This window comes from Corticium candelabrum, chromosome 11 (genome assembly GCF_963422355.1).
Source record: "Corticium candelabrum chromosome 11, ooCorCand1.1, whole genome shotgun sequence".
NCBI lineage: Eukaryota > Metazoa > Porifera > Homoscleromorpha > Homosclerophorida > Plakinidae > Corticium > Corticium candelabrum.
This window is the reverse complement of record NC_085095.1, coordinates 1,359,619-1,373,076: the sequence shown is the minus strand read 5'-3', so window position 1 is coordinate 1,373,076 and position 13,458 is coordinate 1,359,619. Positions and strand designations below refer to the sequence as shown.

Here is a 13,458-nt window from a genome sequence, read left to right as displayed (position 1 = left end):
TATGTGCGCATGCTCGTTTGCCTCTGCAGTCCAGGAAACATGAGCTCGACTTTGGAGCAACTGAAGCAGTACACCGTCGTCGTCGCCGATACGGGAGACTTCGACCGTAAGGTCTACCCTACCCATGCACAGAGCGAGCGGTCGCACACACACCGTCTAGCCACGTACCGTCCACCGGCACATCTCTAACTCTGTTTCCCACCTCCCTCCTCTAGTCATCGCACAATACAAACCGACCGACGCGACCACCAACCCGTCGCTTGTTCTGGCGGCCAGCGAGAAGGCTCAGTATCAACACTTGGTGAAGGACGCTGTCAAATACGGCAAATCCGTTTCAGAGTACGAGCATCCGAGCACATTGTCGGGTCGATAGTCTGCACTCTGTCTTTCTCTGTTTAGTGACTTGAACGAGCAAGTGACTGCGGCGTCGGACAAATTGGTAAGCCAACCGGCCTTTACTGTCCGGAAGTGGATTCCAGAGTTGGACGCCCTTGATGTGCTGTGGTTTCCTCTTGATAAAATATTTTTTATTTATAGATATAAACTATACATACAAAATATAAATAAAAACCATGTATTTTTATTTGGATTTTAGATTTTAATTTTATTCTTATGTTTTATTTTTAATTTTTATATTTTAGTAATTAATTTTATATTTTTATTAATTTATATTTATATTTATACTTATATTTTGTTTTATTTATACTGTACATTTATATATCTATTTATATTAATTAATTTTTATTAATTTATATTTATATTTATATTTTGTTTTATTTATACTGTACATTTATATATCTATTTATTTTAATTAATTTCTTTATTTTTATTTAGATTATATATATATATATATTTTTCCAGTTTTATTTATATCTTTATTTATATTTGTTATTTATGTTTTAGTTCGTCAATTTTGGTATTGAGATTTTGAAGCTCGTTCCGGGTCGGGTGTCGACCGAGGTGGATGCTCGCTTGTCGTTCGATTTCGACGGAAGTATTGCGAAGGCAAAGAAGTTTATTGAGTTGTACGAGAGCGAGGGCATTGGGCGCGACCGAATTCTCATCAAACTGGGCTCTACGTGGGAAGGGATACAGGCAGCAAGGTATGTGTATGGGTTTGTGTGTGTGTGTGTGTGTGTGTGTGTGTGTGTGTGTGTGTGTGCGCGCGCGCGCGTGCGTGTGTGTGTGTGTGCATGTAGATGCATGTGTGTTTGTCATACTGACCTTTGAATGCCCAGTTGATTGCCTACCGAAGCATAGGCATCCCTGCTGTTTTCATTAGTTAAGTAATCTTTTGCTATCCTAATTGTGTAGTTGCTCAGTGAATATGGAACAACTTGGTTATGTTGTTTGCACATTTTTGGATCTTTGTTTTGTGCTTGCTACTTGAGTCGTAGTACACCCCTCCTGTACAGTACTTGCATGATTGTTGTTTCAGACACCGAGAAAGCTTTGTATATTAGTGGTACAGGTTTGTCTCTAGTCACTATAATAAAAAATTATGCAGAAATTGATAGACATTGTAGACTCGGAAATGGTCATTAATGGTTGTGTTGTTGGCCGGCCATAAAGGTCAATAGGCTACACTCATGAGGTTTCTCATTTATCTAGCTTGAACAATACCAACTACAACAAGTACTTTGGTATTCTGAGTATTGTATTAGGCATGTTGGTAAGGTTGTTGAGATTTGGTCTGTTTTGTCACTTTTGAGCAAAACTGACTTAACGTTTCTCTGTCTACTAGAAACTTAGTAGTTTACTAAGGAATGAGCTTGTCTCTGTGAGACTCGGAAGTATGCCATGGGTGCATGGACCTATAAAGTTGTTTATGTTTATAAGATGTCTATATGTATATATGGTCACCATGATTATAAACAACATTGTGTACATATAATGGAGGAAATGTGTTACTATAGTTGTTCTAATCGCAGCGCAGTCTGTAAGTAGTAAGGGTGTGGCCAGGCACCTTTAAGGAGTCCCTAAAGATAGTAAGTGTGGAGGTAACCGGGACAAAGATTACCATTTTGTAATGTCTGACCATTAACTAAGGTTGTCTTCACTACTAAAATTGTCAGTGGATGCCAAGTATTCGTCGTTGTCAGAGAAACAGTCGGATGAAGTGCAGAAAGTGTTTTGATAGTTGGTAGATAGTCGTCTGAACATGCCACACTTTGAAATGCTTTACTTTCATTGTCCTTCAAAATCCCAGTAACAACGACCTAGCCAGTCATCTCTGGCATATTTTTGCTGTTGCATAATGTTCTATCGATTTTAGAGATTTGTTACTCACATTTTTTATGTATGCATGCCAGTAGGCTGGACAGTCTAACAACTTAGTTTTAGCTCTAATTACTAACCCTTTTGAAACATAGTTATCATCATCCTGGAGGGAGACCCTAGACATAACAGGTGGGCAAAAAGATGGCCATGCCCCAGAATGCCCCACAACTGTGGCAATCCCTACATACAGGGTAGGGTAGGACATACCCTGTGATTAGAAGACTTGGCAATGTTCGATTAAGGGGTGTGTACGTCATAATGGGATGTAGATTAGTCAAGAAACGGTACAAGTTGCATTGCATCTCACATTGTGTGTGTACGTAATGGAAGGCACAATATCGAATATGACGATCGGTGATGGCAACATTCGTTTCTAGTATGACCTAGACAGCCCGGCCATATGTCAATGGCACACAAACCTCTCCCTATATGATGGAATTTGAGCCTGTTGGATATTAATTAATGAGTTAAACTGATAACCAGAGCAGTTGTCAAGAACATGATACTAGATGTAGATGTGTTGACTGGTGCTGTAGTCGACGACATACCTAATGGAAACAGTAGCTTTCAATGTGGCACAGATCGAGGCCAAACCAGCAGTAACGGGACCCACAGTTTGAGACAGATTGTTAGTTGACAGTCGGTGTGTCGTCGATGACAGCATACAGAGAGATCAACTTCGCAGCAATTGCTTATTGTGCCTGCATGATATCGAAACACGAGCAAGTAGGGATAACAGTAAAGCAACTCGAGAAATCGGATTTTATCATGGACACTTGTAATTTGTCCTCTTTTTATCACGTTATACGTCTGTCTAACTTTCCATTTTCGTAATACCCTACAGGTCCCCTACTGCTCCTAATGTTTTTTGAGTAATACTCTTTTCAAAAATTTTGCCTTCAAAAACAGGATAACAGAAAAATATATTTTGGTCTTGAAAATTGTCGGTTGTCCAGGCCTTTGGTTTTTGCGCATGTGCATGCACATGAAACATCCGAAAAAATGGCAGCTAGACGGAAGTGTGCAGCTTGCTTATGATGTGTGCAGCTCAAGATGCCAACTAGATGTTTAGAGAATTGAATCAGTTTGAAGGAATAAACAAACAAATGATTACATCAAAAATTTAAATAAATTTAATTTTAAAATAATAAGTTTTAAAATTAAAATTTATTTAAAAATAAATCAAAAATTAAAATAAAATAAATTAAAAATAACATTAATAAAAAAGACTAATTGCATGCACATCAAGAGCTCAAAAAATTAGGATTCGTAAAAATTCTAAATTATTTTGGAGTCGTGAAAAACATTAGGAGCAGTGGGGTAGTGTATAGTTTGGTGACACTTGTTATGTGAAAGTGCACTAATACATGCTATCTATTCGTCTGTACTTGATTGTCTTTGGTTTAGAGACCTGGAAATGAAGGATGGAATTCATTGCAACCTCACGCTTCTGTTTTCGTTTGCTCAAGCGGTCGCGTGCGCCGAAGCCGGTGTTACTCTCATCTCCCCGTTTGTCGGTCGTATCTACGACTGGTACAAGAAGAACACCGGGGTCGAATCGTATCCGCCTCTCGAAGACCCGGGCGTTCAGTCTGTGACCAAAATCTATAACTACTACAAGAAATTTGGCTACAAGACGGTCGTTATGGGTGCATCGTTTCGTAATACTGGTCAGATCACTAGCCTTGCGGGAAGTGATCTTCTCACGATCAGTCCTAGTCTGTTGGGAGACCTTCAGGAATCGACGGAGCCGGTTGTCAGGAGGCTGTCTCCGGAGGCTGCACAACAGCTTGATATTGAGAAGATCTCGCTAGATGAGAAATCGTTTCGTTGGTTGCACAATGAGGATCCGATGGCCAACGACAAGCTCTCTGAAGGCATCAGAAAGTTTGCGGCCGATCAAGTCAAGCTGGAAAACAAGATCAGGGAGCTGCTGCTGGAAGCCTAACACTCAATTGCATTGAATGATGAGCGTGTGTGGATTGAATAGATTTTAGCCGTCGTGCCAATTTGGCTCAATCGTGTTTTTAGAATGAGTTTCACTTGGGATCATGACCTTGTATGTCAGTCGTGGGGTTGGGACTGACTTTGATCTGATTGAAATACATGGCTAGCTAATTCTACGGCGTGGGCATCATTAATTGTCTTTGTTCGATTTCTTGTTTCTCTTGCTCGACTTGTTTGCTGATTTTGATTTTTCTGATGTCGTAGTTTGTTCTGTTGCCTTTGATTTCTCTGCTGTCTTGGCCTTGTCTGTTGGTTTCGTCTTGTCTACTTTAGCTTTCTTGCCACCTGCCACAAGATAAACTAGAGTTCAACAATCGTAACTGCTCCATATTTATACAAATTCTATTACCTGTTCTGCAGAAAAGGAAGACTTCGTGGACTAGGAGTATTACTATTACACCAACTGCTAAATTAAATTTCAGAGAGGCGTCGTCCTGTCTGGCTGCCAGCGTGTCCCTCTCTTCCTCCAATCGAGCAGCATCTTCGCTACTGTTTGTGAGTTTACTCTTCAGTTCATCGATTTCTGACGCTTGAACTTCTGCACGAGACTTAAGGAGTTCGGCTTCGTCTTCAAGACTGTCTCTGTCTTCCTGAATAGTAGTCAATTGTTCCTTTAACGATTCGACTTCTACCTCAAAATCTTTATCCTTCTCTTTCAGTTTGTTTAATTCAGTCGTCGTAGAATGTAATTTGCCATTCAAACTTGATACTTTCTTTTGTTCTACGGTGAGCTCCTGTTGTAGGGACGTAACCTGCTTCTTGCTTTCTTCAGAATTCTTTCCACTGGCCGCCACCTGTTGCTCGAGAGTTCGAGTTCGTTCCTCCGATTGTTTTAGCTGAGATTCGGCTCGGTCACCTCTTTCCTTCTCTGACGCAATTTGTTGTCTTATCTGTTCTACATCATCCTGCGCAGTTGTCAACCTTTGATTTTCGTCTTGACTGGATTGTAGTTGATTTTTTAGATTGTCTATTACAGTCATTAGTTCTGATATCTGACCATCCTTTGTCTCTCTGTCTTTGTCTCCTTCCGTATGAGTCTCTCTCACACGTTCCAGTTCTACATTCAGCTTGCGCATCTCTTCTCTGTAAAAGTTATCTTTGTCCGCCAACGAGTTCTGACAGTTTTCATTCTCTACTTTCACTTTCTCTTGCCAGTCATTCAACTGCCGGTCACAGGAGTCACTCGCTTCCTTCTTTGTCTCCTCCAACTGACGCTCCGCGTCGCCTCGTTTCTTTTCCTCTTCTTCATGCTTTCGTTTCAGTTCTCTGTTCTCGTCCACAAGTTTCTGCCGCACTTCACTGAAATTTTGATTCAGCTTTGTCGTGATTTCTTCCTCATCCGCTGCCCGCGCCTTTCCTTGAATTTCCAGCTGCTTCTCTATTTCCGAAAGTCGTCGTTGGCAATCGTTATCACTCCGCTCTTCCGGGTCACCGCCTGTCGCACATACAACCGTCACTGCAAACCACACCAAGGTCACGTGACACGTGTGGGCCCTCACCATACGTTCCAGTCGTGATGAGTACGCTAAAAATGAGAACCGCGACACTCTGATATGACATCATACCTCGGGGACAAGCACAAACGTCCTGAACCGACAACCTAGTTGCTGACCCCGTCGGCGTTGACATCAACGATTCTACACGTGGGCGTAAGCACTTAATTACTTAATTAGTGGTTACAATAGCGCAATCGTTGTGAGTCAACCAGTAAAGCGTTCGCGTTCGACGAAGCCACAACGGTGACGATGAGTCTTCAACTCGCGGTCTTTTCACTTTGTATATGCGGCATCGTGACAGTAAATGGTAATACACCAGTCATTTGCAACAACTGTGTGTGTGTGTGTGTGTGTGTGTGTGTGTGTGTGTGTGTGTGTGTGTGTGTGTGTGTGTGTGTGTGTGTGTGTGCGTGCGTGTGTACATCAATGTGGCAACTCTAATTCTAATTATCTCCTCAGGCTCGACCGTCAGCCTTATGCCTCTCTTGAAGCAACTCGCCACGCCGTCGAACGCCAGCGTATCGTCAGGAACATCGAACTTCCGCCAACGTTTGAGCCACCACCTCGACAATAGCGACAACTTCACTCTTCGCGTTCGCTTCGTTCACACCAGCTGCTTCAAGACAATCACGCGCTTCCAGCTCTTCCCCACTCTGCCGGACGGCAGCAGGCGACCCATCGTAGGCGTAGAGATCCTACCCTACAAGCACCAGGTCGTTATCCGGTTTCAGCAGCGTAAGCGTGTGAAGGCGGAGAGGTTCTACTATGACATACCAAGTGGGAGGACTTCCGAGTTGTCGGTTATGTTTGCCGACGAGCAACTACTTCTCAACGTCAATTGCACCCGGATATATAGTCGTCATGTAGGTGCAATCGATATGGCTAGCGCTAGTGGCGACTACGAAGCGCTGTTTCGCAGTAAGGGCGCAAATTGTGCGACTCATTCGCGTCTAGAGGTAAGTATAAGTCTGCTGTTGCTTGCACACCATCAGTACTACGTGTGTTCACACTAGGGTTTGCGAAGCTGGTTTGAGCTTGCTAGCATAATTGATTTGAGCTTGTTATTGAGTTAGTGCTAAACGTTGCACTTGCCCCAGGGAATGCTGGTTTGCGCTGGGTTTGCAAACCGTACTTGCGAAGGTTTTCGGTTACTTGAGTCTGGTTTGGAGCTAGCAAAACATTTCTAGCTGTTTAGCGCCTAGTAACCCGAGTAGCAGTCTGCCTAGCGCATAGCTACGAGAGTAGCAGTGGAAATCATCGTCTTACTGTGGTGGAGGCAGCTAGAAACAGGGCAGGGCGTCAACAGCAAGAATCTAGCGCGTGCAAGATGACAGATGACGTCGTTTTCGTCGCTGTCGCAGTGCTGGCACGGAGTACCAAGCTGTTGTGTCGTTTGTCATGCTGAGTATTCTAACTCTGTTGTCAGACGCCATGTCTAGAGAATCCTGCTCCAACCACAATGGATCACGATAGCGTGCTAGGTTGACAAACCAGTTAATCAAACCCAGTCCAGTCTGAACACAGGTTTGTACTCTAAGCTAATTTATTTCCTCGTATCACGGAAATCGAAACATAACACACTATGGTTGCAATTGTAATAGATGTTTGAGTTTTGATGTGTTTGTGTAGGCTGCTTATCTGCTGTTTAATTCCGAGTTTGTCGAGGCGCTGCCCCAGTGTCTCGAGTCTTCCTGTGGGATACCGAGTGGCGTTGATGTGAAGCAAGTGATGCAAGGTTGGTTTGTTTTGATGAGAATAGGAAATGATTGTGGTGTACTGCTTGTACAGTACCCTCCCACTGGTTCCTAAACTCCCACGCAATGTGGCATGCAGAAATCATTCAAATTTGTTCCTTCTTGTGCTATGCCACATGGTCTGGCTAAAGTTGCACCTTGCAGGATTTGGTTTTAACCAAAGTATTGAACATCCGCATCCGATTGGGCAATCAATTTTTATTGTTAAATTTTGATGATCCAGGACACTAAAAGTGTACTGTAAATCAACAAAATTTCGTAAGCGGAAAACTTTTGTAAGTGTCCAAATTCTCAATTTGGTAAGCAGCCAACTTGCGTTAGCGTTGATGAACATAGCCACTTTTCTGTGCACACAGGTCAACACAAAATCAACAGAAAATCAAACCACAGCACCATGTGTAATTAATTAAATGCCTAGGCATGCACATCCTAGCAGTATCTCACAGGTGTCTATGTGCGGACATGTCAAAACAGTAAATATCTGCTATTGCCCAGGCATGTGTCCTGCCTCACATGTACACAAGCTAGATCTGTCTGGCACGCGTGACAGGTGATGATTATTTGTAGATTACATGAAGTGTCATAAAAACCCGAGAAGGACAAAATTGTTAAGCATTTAACTTTAGTAAATCTGAGATTGCTTACGAAATTTATGAAAGTTAGATGCTTACGAAATTTTGTTGATTACAGTATCCAGTGGTGTAGTCAACAGATGGATTAGTTTTGGGAAAGCCTTTCTTTAGTGTGTAATTTGTTTGTGCTTTTGGTCGGGACATGTAAGGTCAAATATATTATTAATTTATTAATTTATTATATGTTTATTTGTTTGGAGTCGGCTGTTCCAGCATACAAAAGGCACTGCGCTTCCCCCTTCCCTTGGCTTGGCTCCCACTTGGCACAGGCCCACCATACTTTACTGCACGAGCAGACAGTGATTAGCTATGAAGATAATGGACTTGTATTTGTTGTTTGAGACTAACAAGTAGTTCCTGGGATGCTTGGTTTGAAGATAAGACTAATTAGGACAAAGACTGCCATATGGCATGAACTTTATTGTAATCTAGATACTCAAACATCAACAGTGGTTGTCAGCACTGCCCCCTATGTAGGTCAGTATCTGACGGTAACAAACGATTCTGTAGATATCTGGCCCTTAATTTCCTATACTACTATACTACTAGTAGGTTCTCAGCTTCTTGAGGTCTGGAAATTTTCCAGTGGCTATAAGGCTTGTTATAGCTACCATGTGGTCAAGCACAGTGAAGTAAGACAGAGAGAAACTTTCTTTATTCCATGACAACAGTTTGTGGCATCTCAGGGGTAAGCAAACCCGCACCAAAGCTTTCGTGGAGCCCACCACCACAAAATTGGAATGGGCGTAGTTATAGCAATTTCTTCCCTGCCTTACCAAAATCTGGGGACACCCCTGGGAGTATACATGTAATTGTCATTGACTATGGGGTGAGAAAGTGTTACCAATAACTGTAACATTTACTGAAGCAGTGAGTAGACTGTCATTCAGTGTAGTATGCGCGTGTAGTTAGACTTGATCGTTTTGAGTGCATGCTCTGCCCTTTGACGAAATCAACTGTCTTGCTTTAAATAATGATTGCTGGTTTGTGATTTGCAAATATTTTGTGGTTTTCTGCAACCATGTCATTAGATGTTCTTGTTGGTTATGCAATGGGTCGACCTTTCTGTTTCACCTCCTTCTCCTCCCCTGGAAATTCAAATTTGGTTTTTGGATGTTATGCAGTTGCATGGTCGACAGGATGGTTTGAGTGGTTTGTCTTGCTGTGGTGTGTGTGTGTGTGTGTGTGTGTGTGTGTGTGTGTGTGTGTGTGTGTGTGTGTGTGTTTGTGCAGAGTGGAATATAACAGTCGGTCATCGGTCATTGACCGACCAACTGGTGTTCATGATCGACCACAATTTTGCTTTGATCGGACATACGTACATGATTGGGCAAGGCATAATTACTTATTGCATGGATGGTAGGGAATCAATGAGCGACTCAAAAGTCCAGACAACTGACGGAAGCAGCAGGGAAGATCTGACAGAGTTGATGATCTCCAGAATCGTGAGCGCAAAATGACGTTCTAGAGCAATTTCACATTTATTGTCCCAAGCACCATTTATTGCATGAGCTGCAGTCGAATAGGACAAACGGTGGGAGAGCCACGTGCCGGTAACTAAGTAGTTTGTTGAACAACAACATGTTCTTGATTAGCTTGCTCATCTGTTGATCAGTTCGTGTCATTACAGTAATACGTTACGACCTTGCTGCTTAATTAAATAATATAATAAAAGTTTAGTTACAATGAGTCATGGCCTCCACAACAACCATCCGTCATCATCATGATCAATAACAATGCAACAGAACAACAGCAAACAAGCCAAATTTATGTGTATATTTTGATCACAAATAAGTACAGTAGTGAATGTGACAAATATGAAATTGAACTAAATGTTTATGTCGATAGTTACAATGATTGTGAAATCAAATAGAATTGAATGCGTAGAATATAAATGTTGGATCAAGCACGATGTCCAACCAAAATTTTTACTTTATATCCACTCTGTGTGTGTGTGTGTGTGTGTGTGTGTGTGTGTGCACGCGCGTGCAACTGCTTATTGTACATCACCGAGATGTGTGACTACAGCGTGACTTAGCTACCCCAGTAATGTCCATAAAATTGTACAACAAGACTACAGTAACATCGAATATTGCAATAAGGACGACTGCATTTTGAAACATGCTCTTGCTATACTGTGTACCAAGCCAACCAAATGTAAATGTAGATAATATGTATTTATTTGTTTATATTTTGTTTTATTTTATTTATTATTAAATGTATTATTTATATTTTTATTTATTTTAAATATATTTTATATTTTTATTTTAAATATATTATTTTTATTTATTTTAAATATATTTTATATTTTTATTTTAAATATATTATTTTATTTTATTTATTATTAAATATATTATTTTATTTTATTTATTATTAAATATATTATTTTATTTTATTTATTATTAAATATATTATTTTATTTTATTTATTATTAAATATATTATTTTATATTATTGTGCCGTGCTTAACCAGATCAGTCTGGTTTGTGAAGTCTATTACAAGGACCGGAAGCAAACCCTGCTTCAGAAGTACTTAGACCATCATGGCTGTCTAGACAGAAGACATGACTTTACGAAGGATCCGAGTAGATCCCAGAAGCACTGTTATTTATTATTGAACATATTATTTTATTTTATTTATTATTTATTAAATATTTTATTTTATATTTTTATTTATTATTAAATATATTATTTTTATTTTATTTTTATTTTTATTTTAAATATTTATTTCATTTATTATTAATTTTTAATACATTATTTTATATTTTTATTTTTACTATATTTATTTTTTATTTCATTTATTTTTATATAATATGTCTATTTTTAAATTTATATTTATTTTTTATATATAATATATAATATTAATTAATTATTACAACTTTAACTCTACCATTGTCACTCACATCTACGAATGTTTATTTAGACTTGAAGGATGCACAGACCGATCTGCGTGTGCTTAGAGACGAAGTCTCCTACCTGAACAGAACTCTACAAAAATGGGACGGCTGCGAGTGTGCAAAGTACTGTACAGACGGAAACCTTCGAATAAGCAACGGAACGAAATGGGACCAAGGACAGGAAGATTGCCAATGCGTCAATGGGGAGACGGTCTGCTCGTGTAGGAAGGTGACGTGCTCAGCCAGCGAGAGTTTGTACCACAATCCTAATGATCTTTGTCCCTCATGTGGAGGTCAGATGCTTTACCATTGGTGTGTGTGTGTATGTATGTATGTTAGGACATTGTGCTCTTGACTGTTGTAGCTAACTGTGTTGGAGTATACACAAACGTGAACCACGGACAAGCAGTTGACGAAGATCAAAACAAGTGTCGTTGTCTGGTGGGTTGTAAGACGTTTGTGTCAACGAGTGTTATGCTGACTTTGATCTTATGTATTGTAGAATGGACAGATTACAGATTGTGTATCGCAAAGGAATAACACACAGTCGGAACCAAAGCCAGGTTGTCAGCGACTGCGATTCTATGTCACACACACACACACACACACACAGTCTCATGTAGCCAAACCCCTCCCCGTCTTGATATCTACCGGCGGGGAAGGGTTTGGTGAAATTGTACGCAAGTAGTGGTGCCAGCTGCCACTGACTTCCGGGTGGCAGATAATCACATTAACATAAACGTGTAATCAACCCCACGCAAGTTGATTGTTAGTTACACAATGGATCCGAACTGTTGTGCTTTGTGCTTGGAGTCTCTTTTCATCAAACGCAAAACAAAGAAAAAGAAACGGCTCTCGCAATACTCAAGCAATGTAGACATCTTGGCAAGTGTAAACTAGTCGGACATTCTTTTGTGGACCAGCTGATTAGATAGAAGCAGCTGGATCGAGCCTGTTTGTGATACATTGCCGAACGTAGCTTGCTTCGTTTCCTAGGCTAGATCAGCAAATTCAAGGATTGCGGGAAGAGATCGAGGAGATGGCACGGCAGGTCGAAATAATTAATTATGCAGAGGTTAGTGCGCAGTTTGCGTAAATTCGTAGCTAACTAAATGCCCTATACCAAAAACAATACCATACTATCGTAAAGTCTGTCCATTGATTGTTGTAAGCCTTCCAACAAGTGATTTCTCGTCGACAACAGAGAGAGAAGAATGTTTCCAGTAATTATCACCTGTCAGCTTAACCTTCATCTAATTACTAGTTGGAAAGACGTGGGCGTATGCCTGGCACCACTGCTTGTGTGCAATTTCACCAAACCCTTCCCTGCCGGTAGATATCAAAAAGGGGAGGGGTTTGACTACGCGAGACTAACACACACACACACACACACACACACACACACACACACACACACACACACACACACACACACACGGCAAACACACACAACACACTTTAATTAATAATTATTGATTATTGTAGGTTGTCATTGCTGTGAGGAGCATCAGTGCCAGGACAATCAAGGATACTGCATATGCACCTGCACAGGCAAAAAGTGCAAACATTGTCCCTCAAATATGGCTGTTCATCCACATACGGGACAGTGCAATAGATTCACGACAGTGATGTATCCTAAGCTTGCGGATTACAATATTGCGTTAAGTGAATATTTCCGCCGCTCGAATTCAGGCTAACTGTAGTGTACCGGACATTACTTGTCAGGTGGGTGACAAATTTCTGTGCACGGTCATTGTGTACTTTGTAGGCAGTCGGAAGTAATTGATATATGAATATGATATGAGACAGTGTGTAGTTAAATTGAAGCAGTTGATGATGTATTTGCAATGGAATTCGGTTTCTGTTGAGTGTTATGAATGATTGAAGATTCAAGTTTCCTACTGACAATAAAAATAAGTTTTGTTATATTTGGTCACGTGCTACGCAGAAGGCGGAGCAAGTGTCTTATGTCACGTGACCAGCAAGTGTTAACATACTCTAGCATTTCACAGCTTGGGTTCTCGACTGTAACAAACTAATTCTATCAATCTGAGCATGCAACTCCATCTACAAGAGCGTTGGAAACAAACGTACAACGTTTGAGTAATTTGATCTAGCGCGTGCTAAGGAGGCATAGTGATAAAGTACAATTAGTGCACGCTAACCTGACCTCATTACAACAACAATTAAAACACTGATAATTTACCAAATAATATTAGTCGCTCCTCACTAACACCTATGACTTTAAATATGAAAACCTCTGAGTATCAAGCACTTGATGACCTTCAATACTTGGTATGCAGCACAATGTGTTAAAACATATATTAGTTATTTAATCACCCTACTCTATACGGGAAGTATGTGCTAATGGCAACTGGCAAGAGTCCGTTTTT

The 13,458-nt window shown here is 40.6% G+C and overlaps 3 protein-coding genes across 3 annotated transcripts; 2 read left to right on the top strand and 1 right to left on the bottom strand.

Moving 5' to 3' along the window:
• Positions 1-5: 5 nt before the first annotated feature.
• LOC134187337 (transaldolase-like) lies at positions 6-4,403 on the top strand. Its single transcript, XM_062655450.1, has 5 exons — positions 6-106; positions 216-339; positions 400-439; positions 904-1,103; positions 3,688-4,403. Exons 1-5 carry the CDS (start codon positions 10-12, stop codon positions 4,226-4,228), a joined length of 1,002 nt encoding a protein of 333 aa, XP_062511434.1. The 5' UTR covers positions 6-9; the 3' UTR covers positions 4,229-4,403.
• On the bottom strand, positions 4,324-5,986 carry LOC134187335 (interaptin-like). The gene is made up of 3 exons (XM_062655448.1): positions 5,787-5,986; positions 4,637-5,722; positions 4,324-4,572 (listed from the first exon to the last, which is right to left on the bottom strand). The coding sequence occupies exons 1-3, from the start codon at positions 5,914-5,916 to the stop codon at positions 4,418-4,420; spliced, it is 1,371 nt and encodes a 456-aa protein (XP_062511432.1). The 5' UTR covers positions 5,917-5,986; the 3' UTR covers positions 4,324-4,417.
• On the top strand, positions 5,969-12,988 carry LOC134187336 (protein NEL-like). The gene is made up of 7 exons (XM_062655449.1): positions 5,969-6,090; positions 6,243-6,739; positions 7,413-7,518; positions 11,092-11,358; positions 11,430-11,506; positions 11,568-11,628; positions 12,551-12,988. Exons 1-7 carry the CDS (start codon positions 6,033-6,035, stop codon positions 12,760-12,762), a joined length of 1,278 nt encoding a protein of 425 aa, XP_062511433.1. The 5' UTR covers positions 5,969-6,032; the 3' UTR covers positions 12,763-12,988.
• Positions 12,989-13,458: the final 470 nt, after the last annotated feature.